Raw genomic sequence first — 25,274 nt, 5'->3', positions numbered from 1 at the left:
TGCTGCTCCCGGCCAAGAAAACCAGCGAGACTGACCTTTTTTTTAGGCTTTTTTTTTCCAGTAAGCCCACAGCTTTCCTAGCACGGGGCTGCCTGGAGCAGCAGCGGATCCGAGGCTGAAAGAGACCCATTTCTAAACCCAGCCCTTCCCCTCCCTCTCTTATTTTCCCTCCTCTCTTCCCTCCCCGCCCGCGGAGCTCGGCAGGGATGCTGCCCCGGAGCGGGAGGGGGGCGAGCGGGACCGGAGCCCTCGTACCTTTCGCGCCGTCCTGCCGCGGGTGGCGGCACAAAGCGGCTCCGCGCAGCTCCAGCGCCGCGGAGCGCAGCCAGCGCCGCGCCGGGAGGGGACGGGCACGGGCGGGAGGAGCCGCCGGCCCGCCCGGTCCCACCGCCCCCGGCCCGCGGGTCCCCGCCCCGCGGGGAGGGGACAGGGCCGAGGCGGAGCGAGCGGAACAAAGGCGGGGGGGCCCCCGCAGCATCCCCCGGGAGGGGTCGGGGTGTGGCAGCCCCGGGTGTAGGGCAGGATGGGGCAGGTGTGCGCAGCAGCCCCCGGGGGCGCAGCTTCCCCCTTTCCCCGGCAGGGGCAGGTGAGCCAAAGTGCTGCTCCCTGCGAGGCAGATCAAACTTGAGCTTCCTGCCCCTGACTGAAGCCTCCTTGGAGGACGGAGACTTGTTTCCCGAGTAAATGCTGACATACTGCGATATCACAGCTGGAGCCTCCGTGCAGCCCATGCCCTTCCCGTTCTTGTCCAGGAGATGCTGTCCCTCCGGCAATGAGCAATCCAAAGCGTGGATTTGGAACATGCTCAGCATGTCGGCATTTATCTAAATTTTAAGCCCTTTTGTTAAAATGGTGTAAAATGGGTTTAACATCATCTTACTTTAGCTTGATACAAGCCAGATTTAAATCAAGAGTGCAAGGTGAGACTAAAATCTATATTGATTAAAAGTATTGTCTAAGAGCTTAAAGCAGGGTTCAGTTTGCAACAGAATTGCCCATTGACCAAGGGCAAGCTTCTATATGGGAGACCTTGGTATACATGTTCTAACTTTGACAAGTTCACGTATTTATTTTCCTCCCCGTTCATAGAGAAATTGGAAAATTGAGGTCACAGAATAATGTAACTAAGGGAAGAACTTTAGTTAAGGAAACAATATTTCTTTGTTTTTAGTCCACCTGGGTGTCAGAGCATCTTTTCTTTTACTTCAACTCTTAACAGATGCACAGATGTTCTCTTGTGACAAATATTTGGGGAACGTTCTAGATGCAAGTTCATCATTCTGTACAAGCTTGTACCTTATGCTGTTGTACGTCTTAGAGTATGCAACTCATTAAGCATCTTTAATTTTGGTGAATAAAATTTGGTTTGTTCTGGCCAGGTTTAATGTGCTCTTCTGTCCTGTTTCATTATCCTTAATCATTCCAACAGGGTGATACCAAAGTAACAGGTTCAACCAGGAAAAATTCTATTTAGTCAGCATTTACACTGTGTGGCCACTTAGGATATGCATGAGGTCTCTGTAGCCTAAAACAGGAGAGCTGAATTCACAGCCCAACCTTTTCAGCACAAATTATTTGGCCTAAAATCTCACTTTCAGCTGTTCTCTTTTCTTGTATGCCTTTGGGTATGGGCAGGGAAGGACTTGCTTGCTGGATGAGCTCTTCTTACAGCAGCAGCCTGCCACTACCTGCCTTTTTTCATTCTGCTTGTTGGGAGCTGGCAGGAGGGGGTTTTGAAGTACTTAGAAGTAGTGATTTTTCAGGCAATATTAAAGGGTTTAGTCAGTCGTGAAAAAATTAAACCATAGTTCCTCTTCTCCACAGTTCAATTGCTTGCAGCTATTGCTTTATTTGAGCCACTTAAGTTGCTATCATGACCTGTAAAATATGATCACTAGGAAGAATAATCCAAAACTCTGCTGTAAAAGCACAGCCCTTGGCTGCTGTGGCACATGCAGTGTAATCCATGCACAGTACCACTGATTAGTATGCTTGCAGTGAGCACTTCCAGGATGTGCTGGCTTTACTGCCTCTGTTTTTTTTTTTTTTTTTTACTTTTAATGCACACATCACATAAAGTAACACTTCAGCCTTTGCCTGCCCTAAGACATGCACTGCTGTGGTCTGTAAGCAGGGTGCTTGGTTCTAGCAACACTGCAGAGTATTTCTACCACAGAAATATCTTGAAGATTTTAGTAAGCTGATCAGCAAAGAAACAAAGATGAGAGATAGTCATCACAAGACTGGCAAGAAAATAAGCACTTTATGCCCTATGCCAGATGTGAAAGTGAGATAACTAGGGGTTTGTTCTTAGGCTGTTGGAGAGATTGGTAAGGACTTCTTGTCTTGTGGTGCTAACACCATAAGAACTAAATAACAGGCCATCTGTCATGGAGACAATCATCAACACAAGCAGTTCCTCTTGAAGACAAACTCTCTCTAAAGCTGAAGGGCTCAAAAGAACTTTTTTCTTATTTGAATTCCTAGGTTCCACAATGCTACATTTTAAATTGACATTCCCCCTGGTTACTCCCCTCTCTCCTCCCCCATTTCTGATTTTGGCCATGTGCATTCCATAAGCTACTTCAGCTGCAAAATACACCTTAGTGTATTCAGTGAATACTTAGTGATTCAGTGAATTTCTCTCCCGTGAGTCTTTAATGACACTAGTTAAATAAAAATTCTATTTCACAGCATTCAAAAGAACAGCATATAACTCACTTGGAACATATCATCATCACAATAAGTCAAGTGATTCCTAAGGAGTTTCTTGCATGGAAACTGAAGTCACATCATTAATAGGAAATCTGTGGTCCACAGTAACTGTATGTCATACTTTGCACCCAATAAACTTCTTAAACTAATCATCTTTTAACACAAAGGAGCAGAAAGCAAATCTGTATTAACGTCCCTACTTGAACTATGTGTCCTCCAGCTTGAAAAAGCACCCTTTAGCTTTAAGACCAAACATCCATGCAGTGTTCCAAACACTGTCTTTATTCTCATTAATTCACCATACAGTTCCACTCTATCAAGGGTAACTCCATTACTGTAGAAATGGTCTTCACAAGCTCTAGGCAGGACTTGGTAAAGCCTAGTCACAAGGATCCCTTATCTTCCTGTAATCTTCTTAGCACTGGTTATCACAAAAAAAGAAAATAATCAGAGCAAAGAAAAAGAAAATAATCAAGTAGCCTCAGCAGCAAGGTATCCAAATATAGTTGTTTACAAGACTAGGACTTTAACCATCAGATAATCCCTTCTGTGTTAAAGCAGAAAAGTCTTGACAATGACAGGCTATATTTATTATCTTTAGGATGTGCTTAAAAGAGTTATTTATGCATTTTTTTTTCCCTTGGAAAATCAACATTGGATGAAATCTGAGAAACACAGGCATGAGAAAAAAATCTCCAACCATTCGTTGTGATTTATGTTTTGTAAGGTACTCCAAGCAATTTAGATTTGGCTCACTTAAGTAATGTAAAAAGGCAGGAAAACAGTATTTTAGGCATTTAGAAGTATGGGTCAGTTTTTAAAGATACACTCAATTCCACTTCAAATCTGCCTTGGACTGAGTCCATAACCAGACAACTCATTAGTTTAAGAGGCCCCAAAACCTCAGCAACATCCTGTTGAGAAAACAAGTGTAAGAAAAGCTATTGGATGCTGCAAGTGATGATTGGTATCCCCTGAAAGTCTGCTCAATACTTTCCAGTAAGACCTTTCAAGATGCCTATACAAGAATATGTGGGTTTTTTCAGTGCCTTAAAGTGAAATCATAGCTGTAAGAAAGAGCCTGTATGTTCTTGTCATTTGGTACCAGAAAGGCTGTCAAAACAATCTGCCTCTTTGAACTGGTAATTTTTTTTTTTTTGGAAGGGAGGGCTGAGCAGACACAAAAAGGCTACAATTGGCAAAACATTGATTTCTTGTGAGACCAGACACTGCCCCGTGCAGAAGACACTGGTGTGTCAGACAGGGGAGATGAGGGCTCCTTGGAGCAAGCCTTGCTGCAGGTGCCTCCTGACATGTCCCACCTCCTGCCCTCACATCATGTTGGCAGAGGGGAATGGATGGTCTCAGGGAATGGTGAAAAGCAGGCAAAAATACTGTGCAATCTGGGCTGTCAAGAGATGGAGGGACATTACAGCAATTGCCACTCTCTTCAGTAAAACATACTGATGGCAGAATTTCAAAAACAGAAGGCAAGTGATGGCTTTTTAGAACAAAAATATTCTGTTACTTTGAAACTGTAATTTTTCAGTAAGGAAAACATCAGTGTTTCTAGAGTTGTCTCAGACATTCCAGGCGTTTACAAACTAGGAATGAGTGTATTTTAAAAACAGAAAAAAGCTCTTGATAAAAATGGGGTCTTTTTCCTTTCTTATCATATACTATGATCCTGTTATGGTAGAATCTACTGTTATTAAGACTGTAATACTCAGCATCTTTATGATTTTTTTTTAAAGAATGTCTTGTTTAAGTATCTTTTCAATGAGTTATGTTTTCTTGGGTTCCACATAATTTCCAGGTTCACTGGGGGAAAAAGTAATTATATTTTAGATAAAAGTGTGTATTATAGAAACTTCAAGAAGAGTGATTATACAGCTTTTATATAAGGCACGGTCCTCTCCTTACTCTCCACACAGGTAAGTCTTCACCTGTGTAACAAAAACTATTTGCAACTCTCTTCACAGAGATCTTAAATTAGGTTATTCATTCTACTGCTGACTGATTTTGAATCAGGGCAAAGGAGAGAATACATACATTTTAGAGAACCTTGATATGCAGCTAAAAACGGTTACTTCCTACTTATATTCTTCTGTTTGAGCTAAACATAAGCAAACAATTCCTCCTGATTTCAGTTTTGGAAGAAATTCTATATAGCTTGACCTTTACGCTCTGGTGCAGATACAATTGCCAGTGATTTCAGTGGGATTAGCTTTTAGTAACTGACATTTTCAAAATACTATGCTAACATCCTTTTATTAAATGCATATTAAACCCTTAGAATCATTGAAAAGTAGCTCTGCCTTTGGGTAGTACAAACTTGAAAAAAAATTCCTATTCTCATAATTTTATTTTTATATTGAAGTTGCATACACTGAGCAAAGAATTGCTGTAAATCTTGCCTCCTTGACCCTGCTTTCTTTGAATTCAAGCAAGACTGGGCCAAAAACGGAATCTCATCCCTTCCCTGCCTCTTTTCCCAACCACATTATTCAACAAGGTATGAAACTCTATACCTTCCTTCCCCTTTTTCATCACGATCAGGGAAGGGTCAGTTCTTAAACTTATAATCTGCCAAAATAACGCCCGCGTAATTCTGTTGAAATCTCAGCTATTCAGATAAACCCACTCTGTTGTTTTACAACACCATTACTTTGTACTTTTTTCCTAGGAGAACACTTTGTTAAGCACTGGAAAAGCTGATTTAAGTCACTCCTTATTTACACATTATTTACTGTGGAGTTGACTCACTGTGATACGTTTCTTTTTTTACAAAAGCAACTTCATTACTTCTTCAAGAAAGCTTGGCCACTTTTGTTTTTAACAATACTGTTAAAAATTACAAAGCTGAACTTTTTCGACTCTAAAACCCTTTCCATTTTTTCCACTTAAGCCTACAAATTAGAAGGATTTGAAAGAAAAAGACCTTGCCTATGGTTGGGCACCTGCTACTTTAATGCTTAGCCTCTGTGCAGTGTTGGAAATCAAGGTCTGACGATATGAAGTAAGTTTTGGTTTGCAAGTATCAGCCTCCTTAATTCTTACTGAATTTTTTACAGTAGACGTTTCACCATTTTTTAGTAAGCAAGTTAGGGGTCAAGAAAATTTTCATAAATACTTACAATTCCAGAATAATAGCAGGGTTGCCAAACTGATATTAATGTAACAATCCTAATTTTAGCCATCCAGTGATTGTTGAAGGCCTAAATTAGTGGTGAAGGTCCAAATTATACTAATTTAAAAGTAAGCATATTTCAGAGGTACAAAGTTACAGGAATTGTGAAAGCACATAATCTAATATTTATATTTTTATAGAATATTATCAAAAACATTTACAGACCCGGGAAGAAGGTGTCTGCCTTGAAATTGAGCACCTCACAATAACCTAGAGCAGTAGCATCCTCCCACAGATGACAACAGGTGAGCATTCTTCTGTAGAACCCTGTAATTTTAGCCCCTACTCAAAGAAAATATACATTTCAGCTTCTATTCTGTATTTATATTCTCTTCTGTGCCATTTAAAATGGAGTAAATTATTTCAGTAGTCTTTGATTATTATGTTATTTTTATTGCACTGTAAAAATTACCAGTTATTATACTGAAAAAAAAGGATTAAGACAGAAAAATGCAATTTGAAGAATTTGATGCTTATAGAGTGACTCATAAAGTCCTCCAGGCACTTCAATCTATCAAAAACTAACTGGGAAATGAAAAATATCTAGTACAAAGTTGGGAAAAAATGGGGAGCTCAAAGTGTCTATACTCCACATCCTTGAGAGAATTTTTTTTAAAGTCTGACTAGCAAAACTGTCAAGTGGCACGAAGAGTTTTAACCTTGTTCCTCAAATGAATTATTCCAGGTCAGAGAACTGAAAGCAAATTCAGACAGACCATTAACAACCTCAACTGTTTAATTTGCTATCAATCATGGTACCTTCTTAATTATCAGTTAATAATAAAAAATTTATAGTAGTAGTGCAAGAAATAATAATGACTCAAGTTAGAGTTAAGAATCATGTCCACTTGGGAGGGAAAAAAGCCCCTTGCAATAGTGAGGTTGGGTCAAGCAGGGCTTCAGCATAATGTGGATTTGTAATAAAAAGTCAATCATTCTTAGCTTTCTTCTTCCCCCATAAAAAAAAATGTTATAGTGCTCGACACAATACGGCAAATATGAAGCAAACACTGCAAAGCCTTTATTTTGTCAGACCATTCCTGAATACAAGGTACAATGGGCTGAAAGAGGTTTGCAGAAGAATTATCAAGGGCAGAGAAAGGTTTAAATCTCAAAAGGAATGGAAAACATTGCAATTTTTTGTGGAGAGATGAGTTGGAGGATGTAATAAAAGAATGTATCATAGCAAATGGAGAAAACAGGTCAACAGCAAACCATCCAGGACACAAATGTAACAAGATTCAGAAACAGAAATCAAGGGTGTAAAGACTTCTAATAAAAGGCAAATACATCATAGCTAAGACAGTAAACCTCTTCCTGAAAGTCCGAATCATTATACATTTACCTAGGTGGGACAAATTTCTTTTGTTTAGTTTTGCTTTCCTCCTGATTGCTCTGGAGCTGCTGCTCGGGCAGTCTGGCAGGGAAGGCCTGGCTGCTCCCAAGCTCTTGGGTGCTGCAGAGGTTTATGGAGCCATTGGGGAAAAAAAAAAAGGAACCTACCTTACACATACCTGCATGCATAGTAGTCGAGATGTCAAACACTGAGTGGTAGGAAGAAAACGTCCTAAATCACGAAAGTAAGAGCAATTGGAACTACTTACTTCTCTCAGCCATAACTCACAGAGGTGGTGGTTGTGAGGTGGGATACAAAGACTCAAAAAGCCTGAGCCAGCAGCTCCCATGAGCCTTTAAGGATTAGGCCATACCTCAGAAGCAGCCTGGATATGAAGAAAGGGTGCAACCTCCAGTATAATTTTACATGTACAAGAGGGTTACACCTGTCATTGCGGTATTAAAAAGTCATCTTTTTTTCAGATATTCCAGATATCTGAAAAATGGTAGCCATGATGGTGACCTACCAAATAATCACATTGGTCAAGGGTCAGTCTAGACCTTAGGAACCTTAGAAGAACACCACCCTGCCCTTTTCCTCACACACAAAACAAAGGGGTAGGAGAATATGAATATAAGGACACTCTGAAGCTCATGTACCAGACAGACAGAAGTGCCTGGGATCTCACCTAGCTCATTTGCAAATAGCAGAACAGCATTTTCCTGCAGATCTGTGAAAAGGTTGATAAAATTAATGGTCTGGCTTGTTCACACTAGGGAAATGTTAAAAATCAAAATGAGGAATGTAAGACAAGGCATCTGTTTTGGTCTGAACTATATCTTTTTTTGTTCATGTAAAACTAGTCTTGTCTCAGAGGGTTACTAGATTCCAGGTAGTGTCTCACAGCTATGCATTTTCTTGTTTCTGCAATTACAGGTTTCAGAGTTCTCCCCTGAACCACAAGGAAAAGAAATAGCAGAGGGTCGGACAAAAATGTCCAGCCTTCTCAGACAGCTATAATGGTAATCTGGCATGCCTGGTTTCCTATCTGGAATTGTTGGTCAGATATTCCTCAGCAACCACAAAAATCCATGTGTTCCTTTGTCTCAAAGACTAAGATGATGAAATAAGTTGGCTCCTTCATTGCTGTGTTTGAGACATGTCTTTAAAATACATGAGGTGAGAATTAAGTCATACATCAGGGTTGTCATGAACAGCTGAGACATACAACTCAGATCCAAGAATGAAAATGAAATCTCTGACAGAATTCCCTTGCCTCTTGTATACATATCAAAATAAGTTTCACCAAGATCTATATTGATCCTTTTGAGCTGCATAGCCATATCCATACTTAACAAAATGCTGAAAGACAGCATGTCCTTGAAAACAAGACTATAGAACAGTAACTTAATAACTCTAAAGAGCATTATCTGAAAAACAGTCTATGATTTGTCGAGACTCTCAGTTTTTTACTGCCAGTGCCAGACCACACTATCAGATGGAATAATCTGGCAAAGTGTTATCTCATTACTCTGAAATGTATTTTCCATTTCATAATGCTATTTAAGATTAGCATATGGAACTCTATTAAAATAAACCAGAATATTGACTCTGCACATTAGTCTATTCACATTTAATTAGACACCCAAAGTTCCTGAAAGAGAATTACATGACTAAAATTCCAATTTGTAATTTTTAAATGAGGAAAACATAATCGATTTTAGAAACAGAAATCCTGTATTCTCTGGTATACCATGGTCTGGTTTATGGAATTTAGGTGATGTACAGAAAACTTAGCAGTGAAGTGAATTACAATGCTACTTTATGGCTGTTTTACACTGGTTTGGTGCCAAATCCAGAACACAATATCATACTGTAAATGTGAATTGAGTTAGGCTAGAAAGCATAACTGAATAGGTCACTACACCATATGACAGTAGATGCTTTAAATATAGAGTGATACACTGGCATGTATCATCTGACAAAACGAACAGCTTACTGAGTTGTGCCACCTTTGCACAGAACAGACATCTACAGACCATTTCAAACTTTCAGGAAAATAAAATAAGAAGGACACACAAGAGTACTTGTTCTTCTAAAGTTAGCAAAAGTTTTGTGTAAGAAAGCCAAAATTCCTTTTTTGGTTTTGGCTGGTAGTAGGAACATAAGTTGATAAACTGACTGTCTTCTAAAACATTTTTGTGTGTTTGGCATGGAATACATGCCTGTTTAGTGAATAGTATAATGAACACAAAGAATTACTGTGTTAGGGTGTTTTGTGAGATCTGTGCAACTCGAAGTACCTTCCTGGTGGCTTGAAAGTGATTTGGTAACATGGTCAAGGAACTGCCAGTGGTATTCCACCAACTTGATAAAATCTGGCTTATTTTCACTAATAGACTGTAGGCATAGAATTAATTTAATTTAAGACTAGACAGCCTGCAATGTATACTTCTGCAGTGAGACTGGCTTTCTTTATATTCAGTGGACAGGAACAGGATCGGGGCAATTCATCTCACTAGTTTTGAACATTGAGATCTGACTGAAGACGTTTTTTTCTCTTTGTTGACCATAAAAGGGAGCACAGAATGACAAAGGGACTTGTAAGCAAATATAGAAAGATGATAGGGTACCACTCCTAATACAGTTGTGCACTGTGATAAGAACTGATGCCTGTGAACTAAAATGTCTACATGGGGGATGTAAAATAAGAGTTGTATTTGATTTAGCTCAGCTACCTGAGACAAGGACCTTCAAGAGACACTTTTAAGGGCGTTGACATTATAACAGATTAACTTTCTCAAAACAGTGTAAATGGGTCAAGCAGCTCACATGATCTCACCATCCTCACTTGCCATCAGCCATACATCTGCTGATACATAAAACAGTACAGCAGCACAGAGCTGTCAATCATATGTGCTTCTTAGTAATGCACTTTTTCCTTACGGCATAGGTTGAATTCTACACCAGTACAACAGCTGCTGTGGGAAAGAAATTTTCAAATTATTTATAAAGTTCCATATTTAACCTGATCTGCACTGACATATTTGATCAACCTGTGGTTTTTTTACTCAGTGAGAAGATGCCTGTAATCAATCTGATGTCCCAGGAAGGTGTAGATGAGAAGAGTGGTCTTCACCAACGTCTAACTTCCTCATCATCATTCTCTCACCTGTTGTTCTGCTGGATTTAGCTTTTCATAGTAGCAATGGGCCTTGCTGATCATTTTTAGGACTGACCCATTTCAGTGCACTGTCAGTTTTCATGCGCAGGCAGAACAAGCTATTCTGAGGTTGTGGTCTACAGGTGCTCTCATTTAAAACTGGCCAATGGTTCTCTACAGCGTGGATCACCAGTGAAGCAGCTTTTGCTTGTTGAAATGTGACAGTTGCTTGATGGATTGTTTAAATCATGACCAACTTTACAGTAACTTGACGTTCTGAAGTATACTCAACACTCTCCTCAGTGGCATTACATTAATATCATGGGAAGACCCTATCCAAAGCAACAGTACAATCTAAAAATTATACACACATTAGAAAAGGCATTCAGTTATGTCTTTGTTTTAATGAATTTTTTTAAACATTTGTATCATCAGACAAAACATTTAGGTCATGAGAAAATATTTATTTCCAACAGCATGGACTTTGAATGTTAGTTGGAAGAAGGCATGTTCAATGCTATGATTTTTCCAAGTTGAAATAGTGTGTTGTAGTGCATATATTAACCAGTTACTTTAAGGAAATGCAAAAAGACATAGTGAAGTAGGAGGTGAGTACAAACATTCAAGGCAGTAAAAATGCAAAATACTGACACATGGCTGAAAAACGTATTTTTTGTAATGCTCTTTTAGTATCACACAAAACTAGCAACTCACTTTAAAACATTCTTTGTCAGCAACCATACTTCTGACCATATGAAACTATTAAATTTAATACAGTCTTTCAGCTGGAAGAGATATTAAGGTCTAACGCTCATATCAAACCCTTAGATTTTGTTAGCTTTTCTTGTTATTTGAGATATTTTCAAGGTACTGCACCAGTATCACACAGGATTTTTTCTTTTCAAATTGATTTGTACAGAAACATGCAAATAGTAATGCATGAGGGTTTTATATATTTGATTATAATTGGCTGTATTATCAATAGAGCACACCAAGCTTTTTTTGTTACATTTTATGCTGAACTGTTCCATTTCCACATCTACCAATTGCCATCACAGTTCTCATGGCTTATTATGTAAAGCCAGAAAGTTGAGAAAGTAAGAATGTGTTCACTTAGGACATATATTAATGAAAATAATTATTTTATAGGTAGATAGATCTATCTACATACTAATTAAGATTGCATGGTATTTTTATCAGCATGAAATGTAAAAAAAAAGTTCTCCAAACACCCCAAACTAGTAGGAGAACACAGTCCTCTGGCACAATACACTCTTAAACCAGTTTTGTATAAGGCTTCAGTTTTCCTGATGAATGGGACTAAATCTTTACGTAGGTCTGTATACATTTTATTGATTATAGCAGTTTTATGTCACAATATATTCTTAATAAAATAAAAACTCTGGTGTTGTAATTAAAGATAGCTAGTTACCTTCTAGACAAATAGGACCTTTTAAAGAGTATGCTGTGTTTAAATATAAGAAGTAGAATTAAGGTGCTTCCATATTTTTGCTTTCATTCTTAAAAAGTACCACACATAAACAATTGCAATAATTGCTTGCGGATATGCTTTTCTTTGGCTTTTACCATATTTTTTATAGCATGTGATCCCTCACTGGAAAATTTTATATGAATTACTTACTTGATTTTGTAAAAATTGCATTATAAAACCTAATGGAACAAAATGTTGGATGCATTTCCCGTGTCACAGCTACACTTTTTTCTCTTCCTTTCAGAATTTCCATTTGCATCAAGCAATAACTGCAAGCAACAATAAATTTAAAGCTAGATTTTTCGCACGTTGTAAACTGGGTAGGACCAGGAGTTACTGACAAAACCAGCTGGAAATGCAGGATTAGCAAATTCTCTGTATCCCAACACATTACCATCTAATCTGTCTTGTTTCCCTTGACACATACTAACACAATGAAGCTGGACAATGGTTCAACAGCAAGTGCATGTGATAGTTCTGGCAAGACTATTTTTGTTTTGATTAAGCACATATTTTATCCAGGAGGGTTTAGAAAAGCAGGGCCTTTTTCTTCAGGTCATTCCGCTTCCAAAGTGCCAGCCGATCAAATTCCTCAATGCTCATTTTGAAGACTTCCTGGAACTCTTCAGGGGACAAATGCCTCTTGAAAATGAAAATACAAAAGGTATTATTAAGCTCATCTGTGCACAGGAATATTTCTGCCCTTCCTAAGTTTTAAAACACACCACAAAATAATGCATTAGGGTTTGCATTTGAATTCAAAACTAGTTCTGGAAAAGACTGGATCAAAACCAAACGAGCTCAGAGTAGCTGGGAAATGAAATTATTGATGGCAGCAGTGACTTTTGAAAAACCCCCCTCTTTTCAATATAGTTCCAACTGAGCAGAAGCTATGGTTTTTGGGAAAAAGTATGTGTTTACCCAGAGTGCTTGATGACAGAGCACACTGAAACAAATTTAAGTCATTCCAGGACTTTAAAGAGACTGATAACAATGTAATTTCAGAGTTGGATTTGTTTTGCCTTGATCTTTAATGAGAGCAGTGGACACCACACTAGTCCACTAATAGCACCCTTGTAACAAAGGAGAGAGCACATTGCTAAATTCTTAAATCCAAAATGTGCTTAACCATGGGCATAGACTCTAGTCAGAAGTCCAAGTTGGATAAGGTTGTTTTTTTTCTAAATGTCAGGAAATATGCTTCTATTTCATGTTTCTGTAATCCAGTATTAAAAAAAAAAAAAGTAAAAAGTGAGATTGAGAGAAAGGGAAGAAATTCAATGTAAAGAACTGGAAGGAGGTAGGATAACAATTCCCTAACAACTATTAATATACACACAGAAAAGGCAGAAGAGGTATGAATTAGAAATTAATATAATGTCAAATTCTTCTGATAATTGTGGACTAACCCTTGCTCAAGCACTTCAGCAGTATCAGTTATGGTTCTCTGTTTCTGATGAGTTAAGGGACACATTCAGTGCAATGATAATTAAAAATTGCAATATTTAAACATGGACTCCCGTCTTCCACAAAGGTTTCCTTGAAATCTGGGACAAGGCCTCCAATCTCTCTCCTCTCCAACCAAGCTCTTGACTTAAAGCTCCCCAGACACAGTTCTCCTTCCAGGCACACCCAGGCAGCCCCATCCTCAGCATTTCAGCATTTGCTGAAGTACCACCTGCATCCAAAAATTAGGTCCCACAAAGCTGCTAAGCACAAGAAATGCTTGGACTTGCCTCACACAGCAGAATCAAACTCTTCACACATTAGACAACTGCGTCATTTCAAGGGAAGGACATCAGCCCTTTCCTTTCAGCTCACTGCCTCCTGGTTGAAGGACTTCCCAGGTGGTGAAAAACCTAGGTTCAATGTCCTCATCACTTGGAGAAGGCTCAAAAACACCATCTAGTCCACATTACTCACTCTCCAGACACATGCCAGCAAGCAAGCCTGGAGTAATGTTAAAGGAGACACAGTCCTCACGAGTATGAATAAGGAATGCTATCAGCAAACATTGAGGCCAATGTGTTGAAGGTAGGAGGGAGCACAGCACTCCCCAGGGGAAGGGAAGCTACTGGGTCCTTTAAACTATGTACCAGTAATTCAAATAGGCCAAGGTTGTCCAGCATTTCAATCAGATCCCAGCATCACCCGGAAAAGTGCTACCCTATATTAGCCAATGGCAGGGAGCAAGCTAACATGCTTCGGCAATCCCACAATGGTTTACCTGACCAGGATGAACACAGCCCCATTTGCCCTATCTTACAAAGCTATTTTTTGACAAATTTGAGAGTAAAATTTTACTTTCCACTTATTAACAGCGACTTTGTCATGTAAATTACTCAAGGAAAACTAATGGAACTGTTTGTAAGAAATCACTACATATAATTACCTTGAATGGTCATCATTGGGCCTTGTGGTTTCTTAAAAAAGGACAGCCTTCATTTTTTTCCCCTTGAGATTCCACATATTCAGAACAACAGTGACTAAGAGTTTGGAACTGAGCCTTCATTTTTCATTTGACCAATGACAGCAACCCTATAAGTGCTGCTCGTAGCATGGAACAAACACGCCATGCATATTTGGCAAAGAAGACCCCTTTTTGCATGGAAATGAGCAACATCTGACAATGTATTTTAGAAACAATCTCTCACTGACAGAATTTAATTCTACTTGCTTTGGAAAGAAAATAACTCCTCTCTGCACTGATTTTTTAAAAACATTTTCCTGGTAATTCAGTGGACAAATGAGAGTAAGCTTAAATTCAGCAATTTCTCACAGCAAGGAACATGTCTATAGGTTGTGGAATTGAAAAAGAAGTCTGGATGAGCAAAGTGTATAATACTGTATTTTATTTTTATTTCTAGATTGTGAATAAGACTTGAGATGATCCTTCACTCAGGAGAAAGCAGTGACAAACTGTAGTTCATTCTCAAAGAGAAAATGAGAAAGCCTATACCCTGCAGGTAAATCCACTTTGCCAATCATCCAAAACCACAGAAAATGTAAAACTTTAAAAGGAGTATGTTTTCACCATTTTCCTGAGGTAATTTACACCTTGTATTCCTAAAAGCTGCTGAGGTCTCATCAGATCTGTTTCAGTACTGAAGGCCAGTGGAGGGAAACTCAGCGAGCCCTACGTCACCCTGTCTCTCTAGGGTGCCAAATACTCACTACACCTTCACCTTACGATGAAGCTTGCCACACATCTCAGTAAAAGCTGTGCATTTCCGCCTTTCCTCTCCCATGCTGTACTTTGCCATCTATCATTTTGCTTTGCCCTCAGGCTTAGTGATTATTCAGTCCACACACACAGCTATCCAAGCCAGTATGAATTAGTTGTGCACTGTACTCTTGTGCTTGTGTCCAGATGACATCACCTTCATTCTTTGCATGCACTCGTTTTCTAATTGTACCAAAGTTTTGTTTTACAACAGCACCATTTTTTTTCCTCCTTACACAAGTTTTCAGTTGGTTCTGCCTGTTACAAAAGCAGTTGAGAGTTTCCAGCCCAAGGATGCAGTGACTGAGATGGAAAAGCACAGTTTCTCTGCTTTTAATTTTCTTCCATATATGCTCTCATCTCAAGGACTAAAAACCAGACTGCAATATTAGCAAGGTTTCTCACTCCATCAATGCATTATCCACATGCAAAAATAAATCTAATAGAAGGGAACACCTCCTCTTTGGTCTGAACCCTCTCTGAGGACACCAGTCTGTGCCCAGTGTAGCATAATTCCCACTGTTTTCTCTATGCATCTCAGAAACTTTCACCATCCCTTTCTTAAGCATCACAGGCTCTAGCTTTGGGACTGACCTTAGAAGCAGCAATGGTTACAGTTTTTGCTCGAATTTTGGAATAAATCTTGATCCCAGAAAGATGTCATCAAACTGGAAAAGCTTCAGATAAAAGTAACGGAAGTAATTATGGGTTGCAGTTTGATTTATGAGAAAAGACTAAAAGGCCTAAGCATGTATAAGCTCAGCCAAACAATGACTGAGGGAAAATATGGTAAATGTCTACAAGTATTTGAAGGGTCTAAACACCATGGGAATAGGCCAGTGTGGGAAGTTAATGTTCATACTTTTCTTTGTATATGTGATATTAAATTTTGTCTGCGCTGTTGTTGGGACTTTTGTAAACCTTACGGCTTTAAAACCTAGAGATCTCCCCAAACCTATAGGCAAGAAAAATGCACCTCTAAGAAATCTTGGACTGACTTATGCTTCTTCTCAGTTATTTGAATATTAATTTGTCTTAACTGAAGCGTTACCTTTTCTCATTAGTCAAACAAAACAAGGGAAATTGAAAATTATGAGTAGGGAATAGGGAGGATATTAATCTTGAGGTATGAGAGAATAAGTGTGTGCAAAGCAGTGCTTTACAAGGCCAAGAACATGATTTCTTCTCCTTTTTTTTAGGAATGGATCTGCTTAAAATATCCAGCTATGTTAATAATGCATCATTGGGCCATTAAAGAAATGGCCAAACTTATCAGTAAAAGTAACATTCCTTCCCTCTTTTTAATAGTATTGGCCTTGTTTACATAGGAAGTCTGGGTGTTTTACAGTGTGCTAGTAAGTGATTCCTAGTTCCCTTTGTGACAGTTTGGCCATATTCAGGCAGTTTAACTCAATCTCCTTCTCTGCTCTGCATCAATGGCAAAGCTGGGCACATTGCAGACACCGAGGAGAGTAGAGAGGACCATGATATGGTCCCATTCTGCCCACACTCCGAACTGACTGTATTTAAGTGAGGTAATTTTGGAAGCGACATAATGATGTTAATGTGATGCTACCTGAAAACCTTGCTAAAAGATAAGGTAAACAGTTTCAAGATGGTTCTTCACTAAAAAGACTGCTATACTGGAGCTCACAGCATCAGAATATCAGCATCTGGGATAAGTTTAAGTGTGAAATTGCTACAATATAAAGGACTATGGCATCATGTTGTTTTGAAAAAATTGTATTAATCTGGGGCTTGTAAATAAATAATAAATAAATAGTGCTCAATCGTTTGTTCTGGATAGCATTTTGTGCCAGCTTGCATGTGAAATCAGAAAAAGACAGCAAGACTCAAGTAAAGTACTGAGGGTCCACTAGATGCATCCATGGAAGAGGAGTCATGTTTTCAGAAGCACAATATCTCACCTGCACTGACAGCATTTTGGATTAGAGATATGGGATCACAACCTTGGGATCTCAGTTTGGGAAGCCTGAAGGTGGCCTGCAGTTTGGGAACCAAATGCTGTTGCTGTTATTCCTCACCTGGATGTTACCTATAGGGCACAGCACTGCGTAAGAAGGGTCACCACACCTTGCTGTAATTATGTAGCTAGCTCTCCTAAAACATACAAATGCACAATGGAAAAATTAAAATGCAGATGTTTGTTATTACAACATACAGAACTAAGGAAGGGCTCTGCTAAACCTCTCCACTGCAATGCAACCACTAGAGTAGAAAATTCTCATGCTCTATGAAACACGAACATGAAAATGAATGGTATAAACAGATGCTCATTTTTGACTCGCTCAGAACAAAAGTGATTAATTGCACATTCAAATACTTGCTCCACATTGTTATCTCAGAAAGAAGTGGTGCTTTTCACTGTAAGTTAATGAGGCTTGTCTTTAGATTTCTGTGGCCTGCTAAAAAGCCAGTAATAATTCTAGACAGTTACAATGTTTATTTAATTAAATGAGATTTCTTTCCCCCCAAAATAATTGAGCTTTTAATGTAATTCAGAGATGCTTGAAACTAATACTTAGTTTCATGGTTTAACCCCAGCCAGCAACCAAGTCCCACGCAGCCACTTGCTCACTTCCCCACCAACAGGACTGGGGAGAGAATCAGAAGGGTAAAAGCTAGAAGATGGGTTGAGATAAATACAGTTTAATATAGAAAGCAAAAGCTGTGCACACAAGCAAAGAAAAACCAGGAACTAATTCACTGCTTCCTATGGGCGGGCAGGTGTTCAGCCATCCCCAGGAGAGCAGGGCCCCATCACATGTAACAGTGACTTGGGAAGACAAACACCATCACTCCAAACATCCCCCCTTTCTCCTTCTTCCCTTACTCTATATACTGAGATGATACAATATGGAATATCCCTTTGGTCAGTTTGGGTCACCTGTGTCTCCTCCCAACCTCCCATGCACCCCCAGCCTCCTCACCAGTGTGGCAGTACAAGAAACAGAAGAGGCCTTGCTGGCTCTGTGTAAGCCCTGCTCAGCAATAACAAAAATATTGCTATATCATCAACCCTGTGTTCAGCACAAATCCAAAACATAGCTCTGTACTAGCCACTGTGAAGAAAATTACCCCAGCCAAAATCAGCACACTTAGAAATGGCATTCGTGCGAATAAGAGAAAATTTCAATTAACCTACAGCCGTCCTGCAGTAAGTGGAACCAGGTCATGCTGCACAAGCATCTCTATTCTTTGTCAGTAATTGGATGGGAGTCCTCATGTGAAAATCTGATGACATAGGAAATTCAGAGGATATCATACTTCCTCATGAGTCAATATTGAACCAATGAAAGAACATAGTGGGTGGCAGGAGGTGATGAGCTGAAGACTAGAAAAATCAAAGTCCTAATTCCTAGAGAAATTTAAAACTTCAGGTCTCTTTCACCTTTGCTTTTTGTTTTATTATGTTCATAGGAAATGACAGCTGAGCATTACAATGCCTTTGAATCCACAGTGAATCTTTCAGCTAGTCTCAGTCTGAAGCACTACTGTGCACTCTGTTTTATAGAGTGCAATTTTAAGTAGTTGTCTATTTCAATTCATTTTTTTCCAAAGTCCTTGTAACACTTCCAATTTCTGATTCACAAGTCCAGAAATAAAAGCTAGTTTTTCTCTTCTTCACTGCCCCTCCATTCCCTTCTCTCATGCCTCTCAAACTTAGCCCAAATAATACTTTCAGATGCCTAATCATAATTTGCTGGAAAATTTCCTCTTTTTTCTATTTAATTTTGAATCCTCATTTTGCTTTCACAAGGTCTGCACTCTTCACCCCTCTTTCTGTTGCTCTGCTGGGGCTCGGCAGGCTTAGAGGTTTCTTCTAAGTGTGCTGCATGGCTAATTACAAAGCTGTAATTAGCCATGTGCCAGATTCTCAAGGGAGTATTGAATGTTCTGCTCATCTACGGTGTAATTAAGCTTCATGCTCAATAAATATTTCAAACTATTAAGTAATTATGTGATAGGGCAGGGGAAGTTAAGAAACAGCATGAGTTGCCACCTAATGAACTTCAAAAGGCATCAAAAGACAACAGGGCAGCTCCGTCGACCAGAGGAAAAGGCAGCAGGCACTACAATTGTGGTCATGTGAGGTGAGGGCAATTAGTCACATCCCCACATAGATGGAGCCCTTGCACAGCCAAGCCTTGGCAGAAGATGTAGATCCCCCTCCACATAGCAGTGTGGGTCCCCACAAAAGTTCCCAGGGAAAGCCATGAGAAAAGGAGTCTGAAACCCTTCCCCATGCCGATGTCACCCCAAACACCTACACAAGGCTCCTGGATCTGTGGATGTATCTTGTTTAGTACTTCAGGGTACCATGAAGTTTCACAGAGAAGCTGCATTCCACTCAGCACTACTACTGCAGCCTAACCTCTTGTGAAATATCACAAGGCACACAGAAAATGTTCTGTAGTAGCATTGTATAGTCAGTATTTTTCCCAGCTGAGTCATCCATAAAGATACAAAATACTGAAAAAAATACAAGTATTTCTCTCAGGTGTATCAATATATTATGTAAACAGTGCACACATAGAACATCTCTGAGGATAAGCTATGGCATCATCCTGTCATTCAACCAAATGAAAATTTTCATACTGACACTGAATAAGTCACTGCCTTCAGCAGACTGCTGATAAAAATACAATTAAGAAAAATATAATTAAGAAAATAAGTCATAAATAACCCCAAATATAGGAATCCATACTGAATTATGAAAATATAAAGAAGGTTTTGAGTTTCAAAAATTTCATTTGATTTAGGTAAAAAATACCTTATTGTTAAGGCAGATTTTCCAGTTTCCCTTAGTCTGGACTTCAGTGCATCTGTAATATGAATGGTCCACATCTAATGTCTGTTCACTCCTACAGTGTGTCCATTCACATAGAAATTAGTTTTCACATCATATCACATCATTTCTAATGCATATTTTCATTTTATAATGGCTCCTTTTATAAAGGCTTTGAAAACTGATATAGACATGCATCACGGATCACAACACAAGCACATGACTAGAATAAGAAATGCCATACATACATTTTTCAAGTTAAACAGTATGAAGTAGTTCCACTGAAGTCAGTGACTTGCACTTTTTCACCCCAGGTTATGAGCTTCATTGCAAAGGGAGCCCATAACCTCAAATCCAGCCCCAAACTACAAACTGCACTTCTCTATGTTAAAACACACAGCATTCTAGTTTTGCTCTGATTTCCCCATACGAGCTGCAGAGGAGGTGGGACACACAACATTAATTGTATGAATGGATTCTAGGAGATTGGGCTCTTATAAATGCAGGCTCAAATACTGGAAACAAGTCCCAAAATGTCTGCAGCCCAAATGGCTAGAACCCAGGGTGATTGCTGAATAAAAACTAGTGGAAAAAAATGTTATCCCTAAAGCAAATCCAGGCAAGCAGTTCCAGGAGGAAAAGCATGCTTGAATTAATGTGAGTGCTCTGTTCAAACAAGACCGCACCCATGTTTAAATCTCTTATTTCTGTTTACAAGAGAAGGTGGCAAATGAAACTTCGCTACTTGACATTCCAGAGTATTATTTTTTTTTACTTTGCAGTTGTTTCAGTGTATCCTTGTTAAACAAAGAATGAACAGGCTCAAACAAAAACTGGAATAATTTACTTTCTACTGCATTTGATAGGCATGAAGGGATAATGCTTTTAACTCCTGACAATAAAAAAAAAAAAGGGCTAAAACAACTAAGATACATTAAGACAAGAAAATCAAATGAAAACACTATAAGATGGTTTCCAAACAGAAGATTCGAACTATATTGGCTTTCAAAACTACCAGCCTGTGACCACAAAAGAAACCTTATACTCTGTGATAAAAGCAACTTCAGGAGGAAAAAAAGAAATAAATCTATTCGGTTGGGCAAGAACCATCAATTTGAATTTGCAAGCACTGAACCGCATTACTATGAATGAAGACCAGGCAAACAATATCTAATCTGAGATAAATGTATCAAGTACCTGCTTTTAGGAGCCCAAGGCTAAAGTACTTGAATACTTTTTATTATTTAAAAGAGTTATTAAGATTTTCAAAAGTGTCCTAAGACCAACTTCCTTTGGGAAAAAGTGAAAAAGGCCACATGGAACACCACTGGGAAACCACCAGGTAAGGAATGTGCTAATGTGTACCATCCAAAGGTGATAGCCTCTGAAAACTCAGGACTTAAGTTGTTCAAAATGGGGAATTTGCTCTAGGACACTTACATTTAAGCCCCTGCGCTAAAAAAAAAACAGAAAGATAAAAAGTTCCAAGATAAACCAAATTATGTATTTCTTTTCAAATGCTGTTGCAGCAAGTTCACCAAATAATCATGTTCTGTAATTATATTATGTCTTCACAGAATATACCAATCTAAGCAAATTAGGGACTTATGGAGGTCTTCAAAGCAGGGCCAACTTTAAAATTAGACCATGTTCCTCGAGGCCTTGTCCAGCTGTTTTGCATGCCTGCAGGGATAGAGACTCCACAGCCTCTTGGGCAACCTGGTCACTGCACTGCTCTTTCGGTGAGGAACCTTTCCCTTGCATTCAGTTGTAATTTCCCTTCCTGCAACTTGTGACTGTTGCCTCTCCAGTGCCTACATCTGAGAAGGGCATGTTTTATTCTATAACCCCTTTACTACAAAGCTGAGCTGCTGACTCATGTTCTGCTTATTTTCCATCAGGATCATCAGGTACTTTTCAGCAAGTACCTGTTGTTCCTCCCATCTTGTTCTGATGAATGGCACTACTCAGTCACAAATGCAGGAATCTGGATTTATCTTCACTGAACTTCATGAAGTCTGTCAACCATTCCTCCAGCCTGGCCAGGCCCCTCTGAACAGAGGCTCTGCTCACCTAAGCATTAACTGCTGGTCCCCCAAGTTCATATCATCTGCAGATGCTATGAGGGTGCAATTCCTCTTCTCCACTCAGGTTGTATAATCCACCCCTGTGCTACTGCTTTGTTGTTCTGCAACATTATCTGAATGAACTTGTTCTTCACCATTTCCTGTTAGAATAGCTCAGGGGAATGCTGCTCCGTTCATCTAACATTACAATAAACAGCACTGTGGTAGAGAGAAGCTCCTAAAAAAACGTACTTGGCCAAATCCTTATCTACCGTAAATTCCTTGCATTTCTAATCAGCTTATACTAAAGCAAGATCCAGGCTATTTATTCAAAAGTCAAAGAGCCAGCAATGTATTTAAAAATCAGCAGGCTACTCACTATGACCAGTTCTCAATGCTGTATGTATTAGTTCATTGTTGGCATAAACATCTCCTGGAGAAACACAAGGAACTAGGTACTTCTGTCTCACCGCTGAGTTAAAACAGGCAAACAAAAACATGCTGAGTGTTTCTGTGCTTAGATACATGTACTTTTGAAGAAAGAATTACTATTATTTGAGTGCATTTATTACCAGTTGAGCCTTCCTAATCTCTAGATACCTCTTGGCCTTAGAAAAATATGCATTTTTACAAGAAAATATTTTTATAATCCTTTAAATAAATTTCTTGCACAACAGCGTAATCTAAAAAATACTCACAATGGGAGCAAAGTTAGGAAAACACTGCCATCCATTAAACCCCCACCCTCCTGCGGTCCTTGAACATCAGCCAAGCCTTCATTGCAGCCTCCCTTAATTTGACCCCAGGAGCTAATACCATCTACTTGAGCTCACTTTTCATGATAGGAACACTCAATATATGTGACTTCCCTTGGAAGAGGGAATCAGAGACAAACAACGCTGGCTTTTCCATGACATCTATGCTGGATCATTCAAAGTTCACAACAAACTGTTTCACAAACTGGAGCCTGCTTCAAGTCAACTTGTGAGACAGCTGTTAAATAAATCTAGCTCGTGCAAATTCAGTCACCTTATTGCTCTGTAGACCAGGAAGTCAGAAATGTCACATGTGAGATATTCTAAACATACAGGACATGGTAAGACTGCTTTCAGGTTTGATAGCTGATATGAAACACAATGGTTCTGAGTCTCCTTTCACTGGCATCACCTGTACCCTGACAACAGCCTTCACACCCAGGAGCTTGTTCTGATTTGCAGCAGCGAGGGCAAGGTGTGGCTTCAGCCCACAAAACTGATCAGAATAAAATTAGTGTATTAGAACACGTGTTTTTTTCTTAGACTATTTTCCTAGATACATCACTCTCCAGTTTGGACAATACATGGACTTAGCACTGCTATGTCCATTTCTGTAGGAAAAATCCAGCCCTTTTCTCACGTGACATTGGCTGTGCAGGATGGAAGTAGAACATAAGCTGGCAACCAATTCTGATTGGAAAGAGCACTTGTCTCCTAAAGATTCCAAGCATCGAATCACACCCTGTAGTAAATGTGAAATGGACCTCAAGAAATGGTGAAATCTAACCTTAGTACCTGCTTCCAGTATTCCCAGTGATGTCCTCAAAAGCTTGAAGATACTAAGATATGTTATGTGGGTCCTCTACTAAGAGATGGTGTGTGTCTGTGTCCATGTGTCTGTTTCTGCCCAAACCCATAAACCCACATAGTCTTGGGCTCCCTGAGTCCTGGGTCTTGCGCAAGCCTGAAATCTGCTGAACGCACAAGTCAATAAGTAAGTCACAATTTTCTTCTTCTTCTTCTGCCACAAGAGGAAATAATGATAAACTGTTTTTCTATCCAAAGCTACTTATTTCTAGCAATTCTGTAACACAGAAGAAAAGGTCAGGGAAGAGGCCGGTAGGGAAGGCAATGGTTTGTGCTTGTCACTTAACTCTGCATATGGTTTGAATGCATAGATGAGCAGCTGACTCTGCTTTTTCAGTAATTACAATCCTATTAAAACTCTGCTAATTTAATTGTTTAAAAAACTACCAATCCCTATTTAATGTAAGATGGTCTACAAAGGAGTCCTTCCTGCAGACACACATGTTTAGCACAGTGCAGCAATCAGCAGGATTGGCTTGGTCCCCTCATTGCTTTTCTGGTGCAGGTTTGAAGCAGATCTTGTTTATTGTTCTTCTTTGCAAATCTCTGTGAGATCTTTGAAGTGGTCGGGCTCCTTGAGCCAACAGGCCCTGTTCTACACCTGGTGTGAGGCAGACTGAGCAACTCCAATGTTAAACAAACAGCAATCCCAGCTGAGGACGGTGTATGAGTTACAGATAACAGCAGCCAGGACAGGCATGATCCATCCAAAGCAAACTATATGTTGTCGTAAAAAAGCAATTTAGAGCTACATTTGCTATTCAGACCAGTCTGATGCATTTAAACAAAGACTCTATTCTTTAATACAGACATACACACATGCATGTATATACATAAAAGAATACTTTATAAGATATGTCCAGATGAGCACCCCTCCAACTCCTTCTCCTTTTTCCAGACTCATCGTGCTTTTTATTATTGCTATTATGCCTTGCTACATCCCAGGCTTAAAACAGCACACGTTTGAGGCTCTTTTTTCCTTACAATCTAAGCAACACTACTTGCTGGGTAATCAAGCAACTAGCACATTGAAGTATTTAAGAAAATAACACCAATGTGAAAACCTACTACATGTATGCAAATTTGACAAATTAATTTGTTTTTAAAAATTTATCTTTAATGAGGGACTTTCTGCTCCTTCAAAGTTTTTCTTATTTTCTTGTTTTAAAATTAATTTTTCTTTTTCTTTTCTTGTCACATTATCAAGTTAAAAATACAGTAAATTTATTTAAATATAAATATTCCCAAAAGTCTAATATTGTTATCACTTAATTTTTATTAAAACATCTCTTATTCTTATTAGTAATTCACAGAAAGATACGTTAGTTTAGGTGAGTCTTTATTCAGTCCTGTCATTGCTCAGTCAAAAAAAAGTCAACCTCAGGAATTTTGCCTGAACATCAACTTCAGGATTTGACCTTTGGAAATTAAGCATTCTGTTATAATAAATTATATTTGCGTTTATCCATCTTATACTACTACTCTTTGAGAGAGGTGGATGCTACAGCAAAACGGTAGCATAGTGATCATGGATCACACAGTCAAAGTAAAGGCTGAATAAGACAACGGACTGGAAACATAGGCCCATGTATTTGTAGGATAAATTGAGACTATTTGTAATATTTAGGTTATTCTGGGAGGATGTTTTTTATAGGAA

The 25,274-nt window shown here is 39.1% G+C and overlaps 2 protein-coding genes across 17 annotated transcripts in view; both read right to left on the bottom strand.

The window, feature by feature from the left end:
• The window catches only part of AFAP1 (actin filament associated protein 1), a 117,073-nt gene extending 116,747 nt beyond the window's left edge, over positions 1–326 (bottom strand). For both annotated transcript variants that reach the window (XM_027686570.1, XM_027686573.1), the window contains exon 1: positions 256–326. The gene's annotated coding sequence lies outside the window, so the exon portion shown is untranslated. The remainder of the gene's footprint in view (positions 1–255) is intronic.
• Positions 327–10,788: 10,462 nt separating this feature from the next.
• The window catches only part of ABLIM2 (actin binding LIM protein family member 2), a 142,343-nt gene continuing 127,857 nt past the window's right edge, over positions 10,789–25,274 (bottom strand). For all 15 annotated transcript variants that reach the window (XM_027686346.1, XM_027686351.1, XM_027686348.1 and 12 more), the window contains one exon: positions 10,789–12,538. In XM_027686346.1, coding sequence (XP_027542147.1) covers positions 12,425–12,538 — 114 coding nt within the window. In that variant the 3' untranslated portion in view covers positions 10,789–12,424. The remainder of the gene's footprint in view (positions 12,539–25,274) is intronic.

The sequence above is a fragment of the Neopelma chrysocephalum genome, unplaced genomic scaffold (genome assembly GCF_003984885.1).
Source record: "Neopelma chrysocephalum unplaced genomic scaffold, ASM398488v2 Primary Assembly neopelma1_71, whole genome shotgun sequence".
NCBI lineage: Eukaryota > Metazoa > Chordata > Aves > Passeriformes > Pipridae > Neopelma > Neopelma chrysocephalum.
The sequence above is the reverse complement of the archived record's forward strand: the minus strand, read 5'-3'. Positions and strand labels throughout refer to the sequence as shown.